This window comes from Octodon degus, unplaced genomic scaffold, assembly GCF_000260255.1.
Source record: "Octodon degus isolate 3935 unplaced genomic scaffold, OctDeg1.0 scaffold00076, whole genome shotgun sequence".
Classification (NCBI taxonomy): Eukaryota; Metazoa; Chordata; class Mammalia; order Rodentia; family Octodontidae; genus Octodon; species Octodon degus.
Genome location: NW_004524652.1, coordinates 9187790 through 9212135, shown reverse-complemented (window position 1 = coordinate 9212135; position 24346 = coordinate 9187790). Strand labels below are relative to the sequence as shown.

The 24346-nt window shown below is 39.4% G+C and overlaps 1 protein-coding gene across 5 annotated transcripts in view; it reads right to left on the bottom strand.

Annotated features, from left to right (window-relative positions):
• The window catches only part of Mapkapk5 (mitogen-activated protein kinase-activated protein kinase 5), a 30856-nt gene that overhangs the window by 5130 nt on the left and 1380 nt on the right, over positions 1–24346 (bottom strand). For all 5 annotated transcript variants that reach the window (XM_004635924.1, XM_004635923.2, XM_023720586.1 and 2 more), the window contains exons 2-10: positions 17912–17985; positions 17206–17281; positions 15550–15647; positions 14468–14576; positions 13002–13091; positions 12069–12164; positions 7222–7302; positions 4080–4267; positions 2160–2280 (exon numbers count right to left, since the gene is read on the bottom strand). In XM_004635924.1, the coding sequence (XP_004635981.1) occupies positions 2160–2280; positions 4080–4267; positions 7222–7302; positions 12069–12164; positions 13002–13091; positions 14468–14576; positions 15550–15647; positions 17206–17281; positions 17912–17985 (933 nt within the window). The remainder of the gene's footprint in view (positions 1–2159; positions 2281–4079; positions 4268–7221; positions 7303–12068; positions 12165–13001; positions 13092–14467; positions 14577–15549; positions 15648–17205; positions 17282–17911; positions 17986–24346) is intronic.

Below are 24346 nucleotides of genomic sequence, written 5' to 3'. Positions count from 1 at the left end.
CTCTCTTTAAAAAAAAAAAAAAAAAAAAAAAAAAGTGAACTTTTTTGGCAACTTTAAAAAGCAGTGAGTTCCTTAGTGAGCTTGCAGTCAGGTCAAGAACAGTTCAAGCTCACTGAAGGGCCCTATGTATTTATAGCCCATCCTAGTATATTTTCTCATCTCTGGCCTCATCCATCACTAATGGCCCAATGAAAAAGATGAAAATAGCTACCTACATCCTAGGTAGGACTTAAACGGATGCTACTAAACATCTGTATATAAAACCATTTTTGTACTAACATCCTGACCACATGATTTCTTTAGAAAAGAGAATGCTCTGTCATATTACAGTGCTCTTCTAGGCCTTAGGAACCACTCTGTCTTTACAGATTCTGCATTATTCAGGCTTTGCTTCATTATGTACTGATTTTTTAAGTAACTCCAAAAAGCAATATTACTTCTTCATTTCTAAGATCTTAAAGAATGCTATACTGTAACCTTCATGTTGCTAACAACCTGGATCTAAGAATTCTTCTGGACCATGACCTGGCCATATCATTTCTGGATAACTGGGCACATTTAAAGGAGGAAGATAACTATCCACAAATGAAAGAGATGGCAGAGAAGTCTCTTTCCTCCTGCTCTTTTTCTCCTACTCTCCTGGCTAAACTCAGCGTTATGTATTTGTTTGTTTGGTTTGGGCTGTTCACTTGCCCTTTTTTTTTGTCTTTTTGAAACAGGGTTTCACTATGCAGTTCAGGTTGGCCTTGAACTCATTTTGTAGCCTGAGCTGGTCTCGAACTCATAATGGTTCTCCTGCCTCAGCTTCCCTGAGTGCTGAGTGCTGGGATTACAGTGTACCACCACAGACTTTGTTCACATACTCTTCAAACTTTGACCCCATCCTTTTAAAGCTGGTAATACTCAGCTCAGCCAGACTGGTGTCCTGTAGTACACATCTCATTCACTTCAATATCCCTCTGTTATCTCAGTCAATATCTGTAGCCTATAAGACCTCATAGAAAGCAGCCTCTTTCCTGATTTCTCTGTTTGCCAGTCCTATTACCATCTAAGCCAGCCACTATCTCTTTGTATATACACATCACAGAAAACTACAGAAACAGGGCCATGGAGATAGCTCAGGGTCCAAGTGCCTGCCTAGGCAAACACAGGGGTTCGTTTGATCCCTGGCACCACACGGCGTGCCAGCCTCACCCCTGACCCTGACCCCGAGCATGCTGAGCCAGGTAGGGTGGTGCACACCTGTAATCCCAGCACTGGGGAGACTGAAAACAGGACCATTATAAGTCCAAGCTGCGTAGTGAGACCTTGTACCAAACACATAAAACTGAAGAAAAAAAAAAAATACACCTACAGAATTTCTCATTGTAGATACTGCACCTATTATCTATCTCTATGTCTTTGTTCCCAGAGCCATCTTTGAACAAACTTACCATTTGCAGATGGTAGGTCTGCAAATCTGTACGACCATCCTAAATATACTCCAAATAGCAAAACTCTTCTCAAAAATCCACATGGCCTGTCAGTTGCAGCCCAGTGTCTCCTTGCTTGGCTCTGCCATACCTGTCTCACTGACTGCTCATTAGTGAGGCCAAGCTGTCTTTCTACTGATGAATTTTAGTCTCTATTTTATGCTCATGTTCTTCATTTCACATGGACACTTGCACAGTCTACTGAAATTCCTCTAGGACAGCTTAGCCTGAATCTGTGAAAGAGCTTAGAAGCCGCTACACAGCAGATAGTAAGTGTGAGGGTTTCTGCCTTCTTGTGCAGCAAATTACATGACCTTTGGAGGTGTTCTTTTTCTGAATTCCCATAACATTCACAGAAAATTTAATCTGCAAAGTTTTTGATGTCTGACAAGTTTCTTCTTTGTGTGTACTGGCCTTATATTCCTAACCAGTTTTGTGTAAGCCCCTCAGGGAAGGGTGTCCTTACTGCTCTGTACCCCTCAAACCACATCATAAATATGGAGGACATTCCTTTGAGTGTTCCATTAGTACATATTTACCAGATTTTGATGTGATTTTCTTTTACTTTTTTTTTTTTTTGATGTGGTTTTTTTATGGAAAAAAGTTCTTTCCTGGTTTTCAGGAAACCAGAGCTATTCCTTTCTCAACACTGCCTTTTCAGCCAACAAAATAAGTATCATTCAAAACCTTATCCATCATCAGTTGAGCAGAGGGTAGCACATTATCAAGGGCCTCAGTAGAGTTGAGCCATGGGTGATCCAACACTCCCTCAATGGTGAGTCTTTCCTCCGGTTTGACCTTCAGGAGCCTGTGGAGAAAAGAACAGGCTGCCATCCACAGATGCCCCACAAGGAAGCACAGGGAGTTCCAGGGTATGGCTCTTTATCAGCTGTAGCTTCTTTTCATTTTTTTTTTTTAAGCTGCTTCTGCCTTTCCACCAATTCCCACAGGCCTATGCCTTCTCCTCGCAGAGGAGAAATGAGATACTCCACCCCAACCCTTTGTTATGAGATACTGTGTCTTTAGGTGGTCCCATTATATACTAGAGATTAAAAAATGGTACAAAAAAAGCTTAATCCAGTGATACTTCAGAGTTCTAGGGTTCACTATGGTAATCTTACATGGTTCATAGTTTCTGAGATCTTGAATCTCCTTACTGAATTTCTAAAACAATGGGTTCTAACTTACAAAAGAATTTGAAGTACTCTTGCTTAATACTGGTGACAAAATTAGTTGAAGGGTCATATCATCATGTGGTAGGACACATGTCTTTCTTGATTGCAGACATTCAAAAACTAAACAGAAGGAGTTGGCATTTCTTTTAGGCCTAACATAATGCCTCTTCATCATTTGCTTTTTTAGTAAAACTTTTACTTCTTGTCTATTCATGCTAACACGATTCCTAACTCACCTTATCATGCATGTTTCCTGAGCCCTCTGCAGTACCACTCCCTTCCAACTATATATTCTCCCACTCCAAGTGTCAGAGTCAGAACCACAAGCCTAACTGCCCTTTCTGATACTGTACAAACTTCTGGATCATTCTGAATGAACAGCTTCAGATCTCTAAAATAAGGATTATTCAGAAAAGAATCCCAAAGCCAAAGAAAGATAAGGAGTGTTGCTCTATGGAAAAAAAAAAAAAAAAAAAAAATGTATTCTACAGAAAATTGGCAAACAACCAGAGAGAACATTAAAGATTTGGTTAAACAATTGAACATATAGCATGAAAATAGCATGTGAAGACAGATGAGGATTCCGTGTCCCCATTCTAAAAAAATTTATTACTCTATTTTAGTGTAGTCCTTTTTTCTAGTTCCTAGTTTTTCCTAACAGGACAAGCTCATTTTTAAAAGGGTGTAATCTCCACAGAGAAATAGCTGCAGTCTCAGAAGATAGCTTCTGAGTACTATCCCTTTAACACTTAATAGACCAACAATGGAGATACCAGTCAGTGAATTCAAGCATTAGGAATAAAATACCAGTGTACAATTTGGGTGGGCAGAAATATTAAATACATCCCAAATTCAGAATTGCTTTAATACTCCCAATACCAAAGTCTCTGTGACTCTGTCTTATCTATTCATTAGCCCAAATTCTTAACTAAATTTTCCCAGTTTAATATGTTTCAGAGCAACCAACTCTGAGAAGACTGGATGGTGGGATCCAGACCTAATAGAACCACAGATTAGGACAACATCCAAGAAAGGAAAAGCCAACTATCTCGTCATCTTAGCATCCCAGTTCAGTCTGTGAATCAGATCCCTCCCCAGTGAGTGGCCTACATTCAAGAAGACAGCCACATCTGGAGGTTTGCCACCTACGACCCTAAGTTAATGCTCACAGAGACTACAGAGGGACCTGGATTCATGTTCTTATTTCAAGAACATAAGTCTAAGAGTGCAATAGAAGGAAGAAAAGCTCCATTTTCCCTGAGGTGTGGACACTCAGAGCTCTTACTGTGCAGTTCAAGGGATAAGATTTCTGTGACAGTAAAACAAGAAGCCTAACCAGAAAAACAAATGACTTCTCTCTATCCAGCATTTCCTGGGGCTCTACCACCTTGAGGCCTTCTTAGCCTCCCCAGCCAGCAGCCCAGGGACTTACTTCCTCACAACATCTTTGGCCATCTCTGAGATCTGACTCCATTCTTCTTCCGGGAACTCGAAACTGCCTGTCATAATCTTTCTCCGCATATCCTTCGGAATAGTCCGACTGTGATGTTTGGAATAAAAAGGAGGATATCCACACAGCATCACATAGATAATCACCCCTAGGGACCATAAGTCACAGCTCTAAAAACAAAAAAGAAAATGGTCATTCACAACACAGCTAGAACCCAAAATATGGCTCAGGAGAAATGCTAACATACATAGGCTGACACATCCAAAAATCACTTACCAGAGTTAGAACAGTACAAGGACTTCCTAGAAGACCTAACCTTTCTCTTTTTTGGAGGTAATGGGTATTGCACGAGGACATCACTGAGTCCCTTACCACCAAGCTACATCCTTTTTATTTTTTATTCTGCAACACAGTCCAAGTTGTCCAGGCTGGTATCAAACTTGCGATCCTTCTGCTCCAGCCGCCTAAGTAGCTCACACAGATTATAAGCATGCACTACTGTGTTTGGCATTCTCTTATTTTCTGTCTTTTCTTTGTTGACAGATTCTTGTATAATCCACATTGACCTTCAACCCACGATGTGGCCCAGGCTATCCTAATATTTGGGGCAATCCTCCTACCTCAGTCTTCCAAGGGCTGGAATTACAGGTATGTACCACCATGCCCAGTTCTTCATATTTTGTACACCACTAACACAATATATGTGCACATTATCACAGAAGGCCAGTCTGAGATAAAATGGTCACCTTTTATCTCAATGCTTAAGCCCAAGGATCATATCTGATTCTTGGGAATAGGTGTAGGATACTGTGCTCTCAGCCAGAGAAGAAGCAGAATATAAACTAACTCACTGTGAAAAATGTATTATGTCAGCCTAGGTAGGGTTGAGGACTCAGTACAAAGCAGCTAAGACAAATATAGGTGTCCCAGTAACAGCACAATCCACTCTAAAAAAGCCCAAAGAAATTTGACCGAGTAGGGCAAGGCACCAGAAAAAATAAGCTATCTAAAAACATTCCTTTTGGGGCTGGAGAGATGGCTCAGTGGTCTAAAGCACCTACTTAGAACAAGCTTAGCAAAGCATCAGGGACCGCGGTTCGATCCCCCAGCACCACATGCCAGCCAGCCCCGCCCCCTGGTGGGCTGAGCTGGCCACACACACACCTCTCTCTCTCTCTCTCTCTCTCTCTCTCTCTAATAAATAAATAAATAAATAAATAAAATTTAAAAAAAATAAAAACATTCCTTTGGCCATGAAGGACTCAGCCCATTTGCATAACCTTATGTCACTAAGGGAAGATGTTATAAAACAAAAAAATTACCATGTCAGTGGGTATTAAGGTGACTATGTGCCAGTACTCACCGCATGATAATTAATAAAGAAAGGATTCCTATTTTAGTTCAGTGTAGCTCTATTTTTCTTGGAAAATGGGTTTGAAGTTTGGGACAAGAATCTGCTTAAGAAGAGCACCTCACTGAGCCTCTTACTGAGATAGCGTGATCCTCCTTGACCATAGCTGTGTGCTTCTTGGAAAGACTGAAAACAAGTGTCACAAGCACTCTCACCTATGTTTTGGCATCATATCAGTGAATGTGGACACTATGATGCATGCATGTTATTATAAAATTAGAGATGAAAAGGGATCTTTAAAATGACCAAAATCAAGCCAGGCATAGTGCATCATGCCTGCAACCCTACCACCATGGGAGCTGAAGCAGGGGGATTTCAGTTCAAGGCAGGCTTGAAAAACTCAGCAAGACCCTGCCTTAAAATTTTTTTTTTAAATAGAACTGGGGATTGAACTCAGGCCCTTGCGCTTGCCAGGGAAGCGCTTATTCCACTGAACCATCTCCCTGACCTCTAAAATCTTAATTAATTATTATTTATGCAATACCAGGGATCGAACTCAGGCCCTTATGCTTGCCAAGCAAGCACTTATTCCACTGAGCTATCTTCCCGGCTCCCTTAAAAATTTTTTACAGGGGCTGGAGATGTAAGGCAAAGGCCTTGGGTTTGATCCTCAGTACCACATAAAGGAACGACAGAAGAGGAGAAATGGGTGAAAGAAAGACTTAAGATGTGTTATGTACACGTATCAACTCTACACAAAGAATGTGTTTGTACTGCAAACATGTACTAATAAAAAAGGAAATAAAAAAAAAGAGTTGTGGAGCCAAAGCAGGTCTCCCACAAGGTTTACCATCCTCAGCTCCTTCTTTGTCATCTCTATTGCCTCAAGTCCCCAAGTGGCTTCATTTTCTTCTGATCTCCAAGACTTGTTTTCAGAAGCCCTAAATCCTAAAACTCTTGTGCTCAATATATGGCCTAGTAGAAAATAAACGATGATAGTACCAAATGACATTTAGAAGCAACTACTGTACATATTGGACATTGTGAACATCAGATTTTTGTTTTTTATCTTTGTTTTGCTACTGTTGTTTTGAGATAGGATTTTGCTATGTAACCCAGTCTGACCTTAAACTTGCAATCCTTCTTCCTCAGGACAAATTTTTTTTTTTTTTTTTTTTTAACAAGAGGCTTCCCCTCGCCCCAGGACAATTTTAAGTTAGATATTTTATGAGTTAAGAAAGAATGGTACCACAAATAACCATAGAATGCTCTACATATTTGGTATCTTAGAAATGGCCTCTACTTCCAAAAGCAAACCAGTGATATCCTTTTAATATGGTCAGCAGACTATACAGCCCCAAATATATACCCTTATAGGCAGCCATGCCCTTGGTTCTCTAAAAGTTAAATAGGTAAGAACATCTTTCATTTTATCAGACAAAAACTTGAATTTTCTGCATATCTGGCTGTTTATTATTTATGTAGTAACAGGGATCGAACTCAGGCCCTTATGCTTGCCAGGCAAGCACTTATTCCACTGAGCTATCTTCCCGGCTCCCTTAAAAATTTTTTAAGGGGGCTGGAGATGTAAGGCAAAGGCTTTGGGTTTGATCCTCAGTACCACATAAAGGAACGACAGAAGTCGTTCAAGTCTTTTGAGCTGGAATATCAAGCATTAAGATTGCAGTTGGCCACTTTCTCACAGGGCTACAAACACCTCACCAGAAGAGAGGGCCTATATTCTCAGGATGAAGCTATATATCTTTTATATACCTTGTTGTACGTGTAGGGTGTTGGCGAGGTAGGTATGATACCAGATTTCTCCTTCTGATGCCTTCTCTGTGCCTCCAGTACCTGCCAAGAGTCAATCAAAAAGAACAACTAATGAAAATCACTCCACCAATATTCTGCAACCTGAGACAACTGGAAGGCTGAAAAGGGAATGGCAATCAATAATCAAAAAATAATTCCAAATCAACACACTTTCACAAACCCTTTCTTCCTAATAATTTAACCATCAAAGAAGGACTTTCCCAGGTCAAGAATAATGATCAGGTCCTCTTATTCCTGAAAAGGAGATTTATTTCTTTTTCCTGCCTCTCATGGAGTCAGATCTCTGACTTTTTCCCAGGGATATTCCTTATGCCTGTGCAAAGCAAACGCACACTTGTCAGTCACATAAAGCATTTGTCACCATCAGACTACAGATTACTAATAGCACATCGATTTGGCTGGTAAGTGCTCCATAGAGACAGCCACTGGCAACAGTGGGGCTATCACTGTGGCCAACCCTCCACTGTCCTGTGGAGCAGGATCATGAGGTGAGGAGGACAAGCCCAACAAACCCCAAACTGTTACTTGAAAGGCAATGGGAACCACTAGGAAAAATGTATGCAATGTGTTAATTATTGAAACTGTCTCTCCAATTTGATTTGAAACTCTCTCATTGCTATTTGCTTATCAATAAAATTATGAAAAAAAAGAAAAAAGAAAAAAGAAACGCAATGGGATGCATGTCAGTGAACTTTATTCTATTCCCAGACCCACTGGTATGATCTAAACCTCTGAGCCCGAGCCCATGAAGCTGCTGCTGATGGCAAATACTTAAAAGTGCTATACTTTAGCCAGGAGGGGCACAGCTACCTGGGGCAACCCTGACAAGTTTACTTTCAGTGCTCACTCTAAGACACAGAGCTATCAATAGAAATTCACTGAACATCTGGAAAAGACGCCAGGCTCTCCATGCAGAGGCCCTGATACCAGCTGAGGCTACAACAGAAGAGTTTATGACATTAGGAGAATGACGTAAAATTAATTAACCTGAAAAATATCATTTACAACACCATAAAAATATTAAACATTAAAACTAAATCTAGCAAAAGTTGTAAAAGACCTATACATTACAAAATTATACAAGTATTCCTCAGCAAAATTAAGAGACAAAAGTAAATCGAGTGATACAGACTATGGATAGGAAAGGAAAAGTTAAATTATCTTTATTTGCAGATGACATAATGTTCCACATAGAAGACCCCAAAATTCCACCTTTTTTGATATCTTTCCTAAAGAATTAAAAGTATGACACCACAGCAATATATGTGCACCCAAATTTAATGACACAGTTTATAACAGCTAAATCTTGGAAGCAGCCTAAATGCCCATCAATCGATGAAGGGATAAAGAAGATATGGGTTTTCTATATAATAGAATATTACTCTGCCACAAAGGACAAGCTTGAGACATTTGTAGGTCAATGAATGCACCTTGAGACTATTCTCAAGTGAAATAAATGTTTCAATACATTGTTTCTCTGGCATGAGAAACTGAAAGTGTAAATAAGGACCAATATGTAGAACAGATATTGGAAAACTGAAAGAAAATGTCAAATGAGAAGGGGAACTGAGAGTGAATGGGAGGAAGGAAGAGAAAAAAAAAAGAAAAATGAAAATAAAGCCTTTTTCAATAAGGAAAAGAATGATTGCAGGGAGGGGGGAAGAATGGGAAAAAAGAATAAAGATATATGATGTATAGTTATGAAATCCCTATTATGAACATTATCATTATGTATATTTAAAACAGACCAATTAAAAAAAAAAAAAAAAAGAAAAAAATTCAGGGGTTGGAGAGATAGCTCAGCGATCTAAGCGCCTGCCTGGCAAGCTCAAAGATCCAAGTTCGATTCCAAGTACTGCATGCTGTGCCAGCCCCAGAACTCTGGGCGCTGTGCCAGCCACCAAAACCAGGCATGGTAGCACACACCTGTAATGGCAGCGCTGGGGAGGCTGAGACAGGAAGATCACTATGAGTCTGAGCTGCATAGTGAGACCCTAAGCTAAATAAATAAAACATTTTTAGAAAGAAAATTTGAAAAAAGAAAAAAAAAAAAAAGAACTGAAAAGATAAGCCAAAGGACTAGAAGTACATCTCTGCAAAGTATATATGTAAAAGAACTTACATTCAAAATATATAAAGAATTCTGAAATTAAAAATAAGAAAAAAAAATTTTATGAAAAAAAAAAAGGGAAAATGTGGGGCAAGACAGTGTCTATAATTCCAGCACTCAGGAGGTTGAACTTACAGGATCACTGAGTTCAAGGCCAGCCTAGGATATATAACAAGACCCTGTCTCAAAAAAAGAAATTGGAAAAATATAGTAATAATACAAATAGGGAAAAGATTTAAACAGAGTCTTTCGCAAAGCTAATATCAAGACAAAAAGCAACATCCTTAGTAAAGAAGTATAAGCACCAACTAGAACGATGAAAATAAATACTAACAAACATGGGTACGGGAATGTGAAGCAACTGGAACCTTTATAGGTTTGCAAAACCTTAAAATGGTAAAACTATTTTATTTTATTTTATTTTTGCAGAACTGGGGATTGAACTCAGGCCTCTGTGCTTGCCAGGGAAGCACTTATTCTACTGAGCCATCTCCCCAGGCCCCGGTAAAACTATTTTAGAAAAAGATACTTTTGAGTCAGAAACAATGGTCTCCAAAACTTTGTAAATGAATATTCCTAGCATCTTTATTCATAATGCCTCAAACTAGGAAACAACCCAAATAAATTTAGTTTGGCCATATGATGGAATACTATTTAGTAATAAAAGGACTAATAATTGCAGCAACATAGATACATCTTTAAAACACACTGATCAAAAGAAATGAAATATAAAACATCCATGATTCCACTTGTATGAAATCTGACAAGCAAAATTAGTAACAGAAAGCATCTTAGATCAGTGATTGCCTGGGGCCAGAGGTTAGCATGGGAGGAGATAGGGAACAAGGCAGCGTATGAAGTGTTAAGCGTGTTCTGCCTCTTCATGTGGAGGGTCTTCACTGTGGAAGTCATATGCTTGCTCGCTCTCACACGCGCGCTCGTGTTCTCTCTCGCTCTCTCTCTCTCAATTAATTTGGTACAGGGCCTCACTATGCAGGGTGGCCTTGTAATGGTTCTGTCTCAGCCTTTCTAGCGCTGGGATTATAGGCATACACCACCATGCCCAGTTTCAGGGCTAGCACAGCATGTGGTACCAGGGACTGAACCCAGGTCCTTGCACTTGCCAGGCAGGCACTTAGACCACCAAACTGTCTCCCCAGCCTCTTTCCTTTTCATACTGGGGTTATTTTTTTATTTTTTGGTGGAACCGGGGATTGAACTCAGGCCCTTGCGCTTGCCAGGGATGCAGTTATTCTACTGAGCCATCTCCCCGGCCCCCTTAGAGTTATTTTTTGGAGGGAGCATATCTGTAATTTCATTACTTGCCATCAACCAGTCAAAAATATTAAATGGAAAATCCCAGAAAGAATTCATTAGTTTTAAATTGTATGCTATTCTGAATAACACACTGAAGTTTTTCACCATCTCAAGCCATCCAACTCAATCACCCCTAGGTCTTGAATTGTCTCTTTATCCAGAGTATCCATGCTGCATCAGTAACCAGCTTGGATTAAAGCACCTAAAGCAGGCACAGGGGCTGAGGGCTCAACCCCTGGGCCTGCCAGGCACGCTGAGACCGCAACTGAGACTGGGCGTGGTGGTGCGCGCCTGGAATCCCAGCTCTGGGGAGGCTGTGAGCAGGCAGAGCACTACGAGTCCAATCTAGTAGTGAGACCCTGAATACCCTGTAGACCCTTCCCTAAAATACAAGAAAAAAAAAAAAGTCACCAGCTTGGCAACCACACTGACCATCTCTGTAATGCCCTGCTTATATTCAAGTAACTTTATTTAACAGCCCAAAACATGAAGTAGTGATGTGGACTATTCAGACATGCCAAAGAAAAGCCACAAAGAGGTTCCTTTACCACTCATAGTGGCACACATAGTGGCCCTCTGCAGGGTTTACTAATTATTGAAAGTTCAAGCTCAGCTTGGGTGACTTTGTGACTAGTGGCCTCAAAAAATAAGCAGATAAATAAAATTTTTAAAGGGCCAGGACTTAGATTTGTGCAAAGACCCTGGACTCAATATTCATTAATGCCTCCCCACCCCCCAAAAAAAACCTCTTTAAGTGAAAAGGTGAAAGTTTATCACAGGAATATATGTATAGAAAAAATATATGCATCTAGGATTTGGTACTGTCTGTGACTTCAGACATTCACTGGGGGGTCCTGCAATGTATTCCCAACATTAACAGTCTACAGTATTTTATTATATATAAACCATACCTCTAAATCATAAAAAGCCAATTTTAAAAGAATGAATTATCCATGTAAAAAAATGAAGCAAGGGCTAGCCAGATAGCTCAGTGGATAAAAGTGCCTGCTTAGGCAGATGCAAGGGCCGAGGGTTTGACACCTGGCCTGCTCTGCTAGCCCAACGGGGCCTGCTGAGACGTGGATTCAGACTGGACGTGGTGGCACATGTAAATGCATGTAATCCCAGCACTTGGGAGGCTGAAAAACAGGAAGACTCACTACAAGTCCAATCTGTACAGTGAAACCCTGTAGACCTTGTACTTAATACATTTAAAAAAATGAAGCAATTGGTAAGCTTCTTAAGTTTTTTCCCTCCCCCATCTGAAACATATGCCTACTTGCATAGCAGAACAGAAGAAACATAAATCTAGAACGGCAGCTTGGTAATACACCTTAGGGAAAAAACTGCACATACTTACCTGAGGTGCTACATAATAAGGGGTGAACTGGGGTGTCATCAAGTCACCTTGGTCAATTTTAGCAAATCCAAAGTCACACAACTTCACCGGAGCATCCTGAAATCAAATGGGAGTAACTGCTCCAGAATTGTCAGTAAATACTAAAGAAAAATCTAAGTGTACAACATACTACTCTGAGCTTCTACAAATTTCTGGCTGAGATATGAGCCTGTGAATAGTATGTCAACAGGTCTGAACATGAACCAGACAATGGTTAACGCTGAAGAACGTTCTTAGTAACATAGGAGAAATGAATTTCCATTCACTTAGCCTTGCTTTATAACTCAAAGTCAGCTGTAAAATGAAGATCTTGGCCTTCTGGCCCCTCATTCAATGAGCCCATCACCTCTCATCAAGCCTGCATGCTACCTTACTTGATACAATGAAGTTTCAAAATCACATGTTTTTTGGTTTTTTTTTTTTTTTTTGCTGAACCAGGGATTGACCTCAGGCCCTTGCACTTGGCCAGGGAAGCGCTTGTTCTACTGAGCCATCTCCCCGGCCCTCAAAATAACATGTTAACAGTATACAGACTCCTATGCCTTCCCTAAGGTCCCCCAATATTACAAGAATAAGTCCCATAAGGGACCGGGGAGATGCCTCAGTGGAATAAGCGCTTCCCTGTCAAGCGCAAGGGCCTGAGTTCAATCCCTGGTTCCACCAAAAAAAAAAAAGGAGAATAAGTCCCATAAATATACATGAATATCACCTAAAATTATTAATGCCAAGAATGTGGTACAGTTTCTGAGCATACAGGAAGAAAAGGGGAAATGTATCTGCCTACAGTCGCTTCCCCATGGACCTGGAGCATCCCAAACACATCCACATCCACTTCTGAGCTGTGTAAAAAGTACAGCTACTAGTACTAAAATGTAGAAAAGCAACTTTTCTCACCAAAGAGTTATCCTTGAAAAGCAGATTTTCTGGCTTGAGATCTCTGTGTGCAATGTTTAAGGAGTGACAGTGCTGAAGAGCCAACGCTATCTGAAAAATGACACAATAGAGCAACAGCCTCTTAGAAAAGAACAATCTTTAATACCTGTTGTAGAGAATTCAGGATGTTAAAAAAAAATTTAAGTTGATCAAAACCTTGGTCAGTTTCAATTTCAAAGCAGAAATTAAGGAAGACTTGGGGTACCAAGAAACAGAGCATTAAACAAAAACAAATTGTTAACAACAAAGAAGACAGTAAAACAATTCTGTCAGAATAAACTGATGATTCCACCCTGTAAGAAATGGGAAAAATGAAATGCTGCCACTTCCTTTCATTACATGTGAGAGGCACTGAAGAGAAACTGCCACGCTGGGCAGTCTTCAGCAGGCATGTGTTTCCCAGCAGGGCAGCAGCAGGATTGCCAGGCATCTCAGAACTACACTTGCTAAGGAACTGATAGCAGACTCCACCTTCAAACTAGCTGATCAGATTTTTCCAACGGATGTTCCAGTTTGTTCACCTTACTTGCTGACAATGCTGCCTGTCTGTGTGGACTCTTGAGGGGTTTCTGTTTTACAGAAAAGTATCAGAGCTTATCTTTTAGTCCTAATATTTGAAAAATTAAAAATATAATTTAAAAAAATCAAATAAGATACATTCTACTATAGAATTTTTCTCAGTAATCCAAATATTAGTTGACCTGTGATCAATCAGGAAGGAGCCATCCAAAAATGCTTGGGAAAAAGCTTATGGAAAATTTGGAAGTTCATTAATACCTAATTAGGCTGTGCTTCCTGCTTTTCTTTACCCTACTTGCTTGATCTGAAGATACGTCTTGAGGGTTTAACTTCTCACCTTTACAAGAGGTTAGTACCAGGTGAATTCCTAGTACTGAATGTAACACCACCACTTCAATAGCAATAAAGTGTGATTTTTAGGTCGGATATAACTAGGAATAGCCCTGAATTATGAAGATATTAGACTACTATTAAAAATCTGCAGAAATGATAAGTGATTCACTTAAGAAGCATCCTATACAAACTGTCACAGAACATTTTTTTGTACCATACAATGTTTCAGGTGATATCAACAGCATTTTATCTCAAAGTCCAATTACAGTGCTTGGAAGCTGCATGTCTAAAGACATGGGAGGCAACAGAGGCAGTAAAATTATCTTCTTTTCAGCATTTACTTAAATCTTACCAGGAAACAGTTGACAACCAATTAAGAATACAGTCCTTCCCCCCTCTAAAATATAAAAGGGATAACATTTATCCTGTGAAGACATTCTTTCTGATTACATAACAAAGCAGGCAATGAGAAGTCAAATAGAGCTTTTCTTTAAGGTTCCTTTTATTCCCCCTAATGAAATTGTAGTTGTTAACCAACATAGTTGGCAGTTTGATTGGTACCGGGGTTAACTTGCCTGCTTTGTTACTTGGCTGGCTTGCTTCTCTGTAAAGTGCCGGTGCTGGCTGATTCTGTGAAATAGCTCTCCCCCTTCCATCATCTCCATTACAATTAAGAGTCGAGCCCTGTTTGAAAGCATTTGATTTTGTTAAGTTAAAAAAAAAAAAAAAAAAAAAAAAAAAAAAAAAAAAAAAAAAAAAAACAAACAAGAAAAACCTTGAAATACAAAAAACTAAACTATAGAGATTTCATCTACAAAGTGCGTAACCAGCATAATGCAGCTACTAAATAAGAACAAAAATTCTCATGTTAAAAAAAAAAGTTCATGAATTTTGGTTACCATTCTTTGATAAAATGCTTCCAGATTCCATCCAAATGCTTTCACCAACAGAGCAAAGTGAAAAACAATCACTGATTCCTGTTCATTTATAAAATTCCATTTTTCTTCCCTCCAACTATAAAATTCCTACCCTCCTTTCAAGGGCTAGTCTTCCTCCATCTAGCCTCAGTGAAACACCTTATCTCCCAAGTTAGTAGCTGCCCTCCTTTATAAAGTTCAGAAATATTTCATGGATGCCTTTCCTTGATATTACATGCTATGATGATGAACTTACACCTCAATCTTTCCAATGAATTCCCTAGAAGAGACTCAAACTGCCACCCCATATGCTTTTAAAACATGTGGCAGCTAAAAGAATGTTGATTTCTTCCTTTGAAAGCAAAGTCAGACTAAGCAACAGAGCTTTTTCTACTATATCAGCCTCTGAGACATTGCCTAGAATAACACTGGGCAAATTAGAAATAGACTCTGTTTAAATTCCACATTAAATGCTTTTTATAAAGCAAAAAAGTAATCAAAATAATCACGAGCTGGGAGAGTGGGTAGACAACACTGTTGAGGCTGAGTGGTGAGTACCTCGGGATTCACTATATAATTCTGTGCTTTCACAAAGATCTGAAACTTTCCAAAACATAGAGGGGGAGGGGAAAGAATAGGGGTAGGAAGAAGGGCAAAGGAGAGGAAGGGAAAAGAAGGAAAAAGACTGCTACACGTGGGCCTACCCGTACACATATCAGAGTGATCCTGTGTAGCCTTACCTGGGACTGGACTCATGAGGAAACTGTACACTGTTAGCAAACACTTCAATAATCTGAACTATGTTTGGGTGTGTGGCACACATCATGTGCAGACGTACCTTAAAGAGAACAAAGGAAATGTTTCTGTGCAAAGGGGATGCAAACATCTTCTCTTCAAATTTCCCAGCAAAAAATGACCACATTAGGTCCAAGTGATAAAAGCCTACTTCAAAAAAACCTCACCTATAAAATCATATTTAGGGCTGGTGAGATGGCTCAGTGGTCTAAAGCACCTACTTAGAACAAGCTTAGCAAAGCACAGGGACCACAGTTCAATCCCCCAGCACCACATGCCAGTCAGCCCCGCCCCCTGGTGGGCTGAGCTGGCCACACACACACACACACACACACACACACACACAAATAAAAATAAAAGTAAAATAAAATCATATTTAAAAAACCAGTATTTTCATACACCAATTAGCCCCTTGATGTTCTTTTCCACAAAGAAAACCTCACTAATAGATTTGTTTTCTATGGTTCCATTACCAAATGAAAATTTTAGCAAATAACTCATTCTACTTCTAAACAAAAGAGTAAGTCCTTCAGCCAGGCATGGTGCAGCATGTAATCCCAGCACCTGGGAGGCTGAGGCGGAATGATCACCACACATTCGCAGTCAGTCTGGACTACACACAGTGAGTCTGAGTTCAGGCCAGACTGACCTACACAGCAAGATCCTATATCCAAAAATAAGAAAGTAAGTCTTTCATTGCATATGTTAATAGCATGTTATTACCCCATCCATATAATTTTAAAACAATGTATATTTCTAAAAACTAGAAACACAACCTTAAAGAGTCCTCTTGCAGCATCACTTTTTAAACAACATTTATCTGCCCCTCCCCAAAAATACTGGGTCATATTTTATCTCTACCTTTTGGGCACTATTTTCTTTTTTTTTTTGGGGGGGGGGGCATTATTTTCAATGAGCAAAAACAGAACTCTAAATATGTAATAGTCCACAAAAGGAAACAAGACCCTACTAATAACCTCCATGCTGAAAGATCTAGGACTACTGTATAATGAAACATGAATAAAGACAAGAGAAAAGTATGTGAACAAAATTCTTTATGCATTTCTGTATTCTCTCCAGGAATCTGCCTTACTTGTAAAAAGAACAAGTCTTAGGCACTTCAAAAATTTAGGCAAAGCCACATTAATATGCTGAGCTGTAAAAGGCTCAAGTCAACAACTTCTGACATTGCCAGTCGTAACCCACTACTATTATGCACTACTGAACTATATATTGGATTATTTTGCTGAATTCACATACATACAATATTTAAATGGCAATGGAATACCCATCTCTGACAAAAATAAACAAAAAAAGGGGATATAAATGAAGGACCACATTGTATCTGTATACACAAAATAGGATAGATACATAGCTTTCTCTTAATTCAATGAGAAGAAAGATTTGCACTAACAGTGTTTGGACAGGATATCATGTCTGCATCTTGTACTATAAATAACCACTACAAAGACAACAATATGTAATGTATTAATTATTGAAACTGTCCTACTAAATGGGTTTGAAACTGTCTCATTGCTATTTGTTTCTCAATAAAATTAATTAAAAAAAATTAGGCAAGACAAGGCAATGAAGAACAATACCTCATTTCTAGCTTTTGGACGATCAAGAAGAATTTTCAGTGCAAACCGTTCTTGGGTAGATTTCTTCACACAGACTCTAGATTTGAAGGGAAAAATTCAATCAGCAACTATGCATGTGAGAGTGAAAATTAATTGTAGAGTCTATTCTTTGAGAATTATACTTCTAATCAAAGATATATGCAGGTGTATCAGAACAAACCTGCCCCTTGGGCAGCAGATGGCAAGGCAGAGAAGCACCTCACTGCTCTTCCCAGCTGTTCATGCTCAGGTCGGCTCCTGAGTAGGTACCACGAACTCACAACAAGCCAATGAAGAAACAGCCTCTGCTGGCTAAAGAAGACTCTCCCAGTAGCCTCAGTCTCAGCATCTTAAATGAGTCCATATTGTAAGCCATATGACTTGGTCACTTAGCTATGTTTACAGATGTATAAAAAAGAAAAAAGAACAAAAGAAAAACAACAACAACAACAAAAAAAAAACACCTCTAGTAGGAGCCGGGGACTGTGATTCAGTAGTAGAGATGTTCTCAGAAGGCATGAGATTCTGAGTTCAATTCTCAGCACCAAAACCCCCAAAACAAACAAAAATCTACTTGTTAAATTATACCTTTCTTAAATGTGGAACACCTGATACTTCTAATTCAAAATACATTTCCAGTAGCCCTTCTCAGAGCAATTTTGTTACAGTTCTTACATGGGTCTCTTACCTAACTGGACCACTAATTCCAGCTCCCAGCTTCTGAGTCCAATTGATATTGTAGTCTTCTAAAATGGAAGTTTCCTATTAAAATAAGGAGGAAAAAATGTTTCTCAATTAAAAATTATAAAACAACTTGTTTTTACCATGCCATAATTTGAATAACATATTCAAGCATACAGGCCTTAATAGAACAGCAGCATATATGTGATCACTCCTTTGGGAATATCAGGAGATATACCTCTTGCAGCAAAGAAGCATTTAACATATATTGTGCTGGGCATTAAAGCCAGGGCCTTACGCATGTTGGGCAAGTGTTTTACCTTTTAGCCATAAGCCTTGCCCAGTTTTTACTTCATTTTGAATGAATATCATTCCCTGCAGATCCTCAAAGATGCACTAAGACAATATTGTCAAACTGTCCCCAGACCAACCATAAATTCAATGTCATCCCCATTAAATCCCAGCACAAGGGCTGGCCAAATAGCTCAGCGGATTCAAATGCCTGCAAGCAGGCACAGGGGCCAGGGGTTCGATCTCAGGGCCTGCTGTACTGGCCCCACCCCCAGGAAGTGCTGAGATGGCGACTGAGATATGCGCCTGTAATCCCAGCACTTGGGAGGCTGCAAACAGGCAGATCACTACAAGACCAATCTAATAATGAGACCCTGAACACTCTGTAGACCACTCCCTAAAATACAGAATCAATCCATCCATCCATCCATCCATCCATCCATCCATCCATCCATCCCAGCACAGGTTTTGCTTGTTTGTTTTGTTCTGGCAGTACTGAAAACAGAATCCAGGGATGCTCTACCAGTGAGCTACATCTTCAGCCCCCCTTCTTGGGACAGGATATCACTAAATTATTGAGGCTAGCCTTGAATTTGCAATCCTTTTACTTCAGCTTTCTGAGTGCCTAGAATTATACGGGTGTGCACCACCATACCTAGCCCATTAAGTTGTTTTTTTTTTTTCTTTTTCTTTTTTGGTGGTGGTGAGGGATTAATAAACTGGTATTAAAACTCGTTTGGAAATAAAAAAAAAAAAGCTACAAAAGCCTACAGTTGTGAAAATGTCAAGCTGCTTCTCACACTACCCAATTTGAAAATTTACTATAATGTTCATAGTAATTAAATGTGGTATTGAAAGGACAATCATATTAATCAATAAAATAGAATGGAAAACCCAAAAATAAGTTTACACACTTATAATAAACTGTCAGCAAAAATGCCAAACTAATTCAATGTGCAAAAGACAGTCTTTTAACATGTTTCTGAAATAGCCAGATATCCACGTTTATTAAACATTGGAAGATAAAGCAGTGAGTATAGCTCAGTGACAGAGTGCTTACCTAACTTGCATGAAACCCTGGGTTCAATACCCAGCAAAGAAAGAGAGAGACAGAGACAGAGACAGAGAGAGACAGAGACAGAGACAGAGACAGAGACAGAGAGAGACCCCGACCAACCGACCTAGTGACCTTGGACTAAGCAAAGATTTCCTAGAAAATGTGATAAGTGTATAAAAGAGGTGCATAAAATAAAATATGCTAAGAGCAATTCATCAAAATTTGCTTTTCAAAAGACAACATTAAAAAGTGGTAACAGGGGCCAGGAATTTAGCTCAATGGTGCAGCAGCTGCTTGGCAAGAATGAGGTCCTGAGTTTGACTCCATCCTCCCACCTCTCAAAAAGTAGTAGCAGAGCTCAGTGCAATGGCCACACTTGTAATCCCTACACCTGGGAGGGAGGCTAAGGTAGGAGTACAAGTTAGATTTCCACCTGGGCAATTTAGAAAGACCTTATCTCAAAATAAAAGATAAAAAGGATAGGGGATGTAGAATGGAAAGGCCCTGGGTTCAATCCCTAGCATTGGGGGAAAAAATTGGTAACATAGCTGGACAAGGATAAGGCAGATGTATAGGAGATCAGTCTCAAATAAAAAATTTTAAAAAGTGGTAACAGAAGCCACAGAGGCATCTGCCCATCCTGTCTGTCAAATGACTTTTACTAGCATTTGTAGAAACTCTTGGAACTCAGACAAACAACCCATCTCAGTACTTGGGATGCTGAAGAGGATCACCTTGAGTTCAAGGTCAGCTTAGGCTACATAGTAACTATACAGCAAAGCACTGTCTAAAAAAAAGACAAAACATCTTACTATAGTTCATTACAAAAAAACTTCAGAATGGTATAAAATAATGTTCAGTAGTAACAGAGTATACTCAGGATAAAATAACTCTTACAACTCTGTAAAACAATCTGATTTTAGGGGCCGGGGAGATGGCTCAGTAGACAAAGCGCTTCCCTGGCAAACTCAAGGGCCTGAGTTCAATCCCCAGTCCCGCCACACACACACACACACACACACACACACACACACACACAAAATCTGATTTTAAAATGCACAAAAAACTTGAATACGTATTTCACCAAAAAACATACACAAATGGCAAATGACAAACAGATGCATGAAAAGATGGCCAACAGCGTTAGTCATTTCAGAAATGAAAATTAAAACCACACTGAGGCTGGGAGTGGTGGTGCATGCCTGTAATCCCAGTACTGGGGGAGAACTGAAGCAGGATAATCTGTGAGTTTGAGACCAGCCTGGGCTACATAGTGAGTTTGAGGCCAGCCTCCACTGCACAGTGAAACCCTCTCTCAAAAACAAAACAAAACAAAACATAATGAGATATTACTACACACCTAATAGCATGGTTGAAACAGAAAACCAACAATGCTAAATATTTGTGACAATAATAAAATTCGGGGAAAAAAATAGAATTAGAACCCTCAAATACCCCTAGTGCAATAATGGCACAACCACCCTACAAAAGTTAGGCAGTTTTTTAAAAAAAATTAAACACAGGGCAGGGGGTATAACTCAGCTGCACAGTGTTTGCCTGGCAAATATGAGGCTCTGAGTTTAATTCCCCATACAAAAACAAAAACAAGGAAGCAAACAAAAATCAAAACAAAACATGATTTTTATCATATTCTGTAGGGACTTAAAGTTCAACATATCAATACTTGAGGAAAAATACCTGTTCCATATTATGCCTAAGATGTTTGATATGCAGACAGATAGTGAGGCTAAGCTTAACAGCCTAAGTTGTATGGTAATAACAATAAGCTTGTCTTCTGGATGGTTAACAACCTAAGTTTGCAGACCAAAATTAGAGAAAAAGGAGGGCTGCAAGGAAAGCCAACGTTTTGGCCCTAGCCTTCTAAGGTCAATTAAGACTCAGGACATATGAGAACTTGTACTGTAACATCATGTAACTCGGCAGTGTCCCAAATTTTCTGATCAAGAAGATTATGGGGCCAAAGAGGAAAGTGATCGATGATGTAGAGTGTGCCTAAGGAGAGTCACATGGAGAGAAAACATTCTCTCAGGCTTTCACAGAGAGCACATTGGCCAAGCAATGGCCATGACTCATCCACATGGCTGACACTGACAAAGGTTCTACAATCTGAGGTACAGGATATCAGGATAAATCCTGAGGGAATTTCACTGACCTTATCAGACCCAAAAGCTACAACTCTTGTTGCATAGGTCCTGCTTTACCTTGGTCTTAACCATCCAGCGGAAAAGTAAAAAAACAAAATATAAGAGGTAAAGCCACGGTGTTATGTTGAGCTGTAGGGGACTCAGGTCAACAATTTCTGACATTGGCAGTCAAGCGGAAGACCCAATACTATTATGGGCTACTGGACTCTTTTAGAATATTTTGCTGAGTTTACACACCTATAATATTCAAATAACAGAATTTAACAACAAAAAGGGTATACAGATGTATGTCCATTTTGTATCTGTGTATTCAAAGTGGTTAGGATAGATATATAGTTACACTCTCTTAATGAATAGAGTGATTCGTTCTTTTTTTTTTTGGCGGTACTGGGGATTGAACTCATGACCTTGAACTTGCCAGGCAAGCACTTATTCTACTGAGCTATCTCCCCAGTGAGTGATTTGTTCTAATGGTGTTTGTAAATAGGATATCATGTCCGCATCTTGTACAGCAATTAACCACTAGGAAGAATGTATGCAATGTGTTAATTATTGAAACTGTCCTACCAATTTGATTTGAAACTGTCTCATTGCTATTTGTTTATCAGTAATATTATGGGAAAAAAACCAAAACATGAATTTACCATACTACATATCAGTAATTCCACACCTAGGTATCTGTTCATAAAAAAATAAAACATATTCACCCCAAATGTGTGGTTTTATCATTTTATTCATAACACCTAAAAAGCAGAAATCTAAATGCCTACCAACTGAAGGATTACAGGGCCAGGGAGCTAGCACAGTAGAATAAGCACTTGCCTGGCAAACGCAGGTTCCTGAGTTCAATCCCTGGTATCACAAAAAAATAAAATAAAATAAAAAATTGAAGGATTAAACAAGACTACACAAATTTATATACAATCTGTCTAATCAAATAAATTATTTAGTTGGGCATGGTGATGCACCCCTGTAATCCTAGCACTCTGCAAGGCCGAGGCAAGAGGATCACTGCAAATTCGAAACCAGCCCAGGCTACAAAGTGAGTTGAAAGGCCAGCCTGAACTGCATAATGAAACCCTGTCTCAAAAAACCAAATAAATAAATTCTATGCTTGGGGGAGTCACCTTATGACTACTTTCATAGATAAGAAACTAAGGAACAGAGAAGTAATTTACATAAGGACATACAGAATAAATGGCAAGGCTAAGTTTGTGTTTTGTTTCTGTAGCCTAGGCTGGCCTTAAACTTGTGATCCTCCTGCCTCAGCTTTCCGCAGTGCTGGGATTACAGGTGTGCACCACCATGCCCAGTCAAGGCTGAGATTTCAAACCCAGGAGTTCACTGAGAAATGGTTAACCACTATCATTGCCTCCTAATTTATATTCTTGTCCACTGTAACTATGCCCCTCTTCTGCCTACCTCTCCTACAGCTCCCTTTTTTTTTTCGTGGTACTGGGGATTGAACTCAGGACCCTGTGCTTGCAAGACAAGCACTTATTTTACTGAGCTATCGCCCAGGCCCAACAGCTCCCTTTCTAATGGCCTACAAGTTCCTAAATGCTGTTTCCCATTGCTTCACTTTAATATTATCCACTGCATTCCAACCATCTTGCTGTTCCCACATCACACTAGGCTTGTTTTGTTTTCAGAGCCTTTATAGTTGCTGTGCCCTCTGCCAGCAAAATTCTTGAGTGGTGGCTTGCTCACTCTCCTTCACAGCCCTACACAGATTTCACCTCCTGAGAACTTCTCTGACTATCCTAGCTAAAATACTATTACTCATCCTTTCTGTATTTAATCATCTGTCAATGTTCATTACCTAATTCCAACACCTCTCAGTCTCACGACTTGTACCTAAGAGGGTACCTGTCATGAACCAGACACCTGCACTTAAAAATTTGCCGTTTAAGTTTTGCTTCAGGGTACATTCACATAACTTCAAGCAGCAGACTATAATAAAATCTGGAAAGGAAAAAAAAAATGCGTATACAAAAGAACCTTTATATGCATTTAAAACTTGATCTTCCTGCTGGGAATGTAGCTTACTGAAATAAAGACTTACCTGGTATGTGAAAGACCATGGTTCAATCCCCAGCACAGACACACTGATAGACAGACAGCAAGACACACACACACACACACACACACACACACACACACACACATCCTTTTTAATGTGTCTGTTTTATGTTGATGCCAATTTCAAAATGCTAAATTTCTTTGGAATGACTGAATGATTTCTCCTACTATACACACTTCACCTCAAAAACTGTCACATGGGGGCTGGAGAGATAGCTCAATGGTCTAAGCACCTGCCTGGCAAGCGCAAGGGCCTGGGTTCCATCTGTGGTACTCATGCCATGCCTACCGAGACCGGGTGCTGGTAGTGCATGCCTGTAATTCCAGTGCTGGAGAAGCTGAGACAGGTGGATCACTATGAGTCGTAGCTGCTTAGTGAGACCTTGTAGCAAATAAATAATTTTAAAAATTAAAAAAAAAACCTGCTACAAGGTGAATTACTAAATATTCATTATTGATTGTTTAGTGAAGTATCTTGAAAGGGAAAATAAAATAAAAAAGGTGCTTGTCCCTCAAGGGAAAATAAAACTCTTAAATACAACGGGTTCATTTAACACTGTAAAATGAGTAATACAAGAAACGTTAAGCTTCTGTGTTCAGAACACATTGTTCTAATTTTGTTGCTACAGTTAACAAGCTAGGTAACTGACTTAATGAATAAAACTTGTTAACAGAAAAAGCTAAAAATACGTTCTAGAAGACATAATTTTGGTCATTTTGAACATATATTTGCTCTTCCCTTGGATCTGTACATCACAGATCACGTTAGTCTCCCTTTCTCCCACTCATAGTTAGTATCTTAAATTTTTATTTATTTATTTTGTGTGTGTGTGTGTGTGTGTGTGTG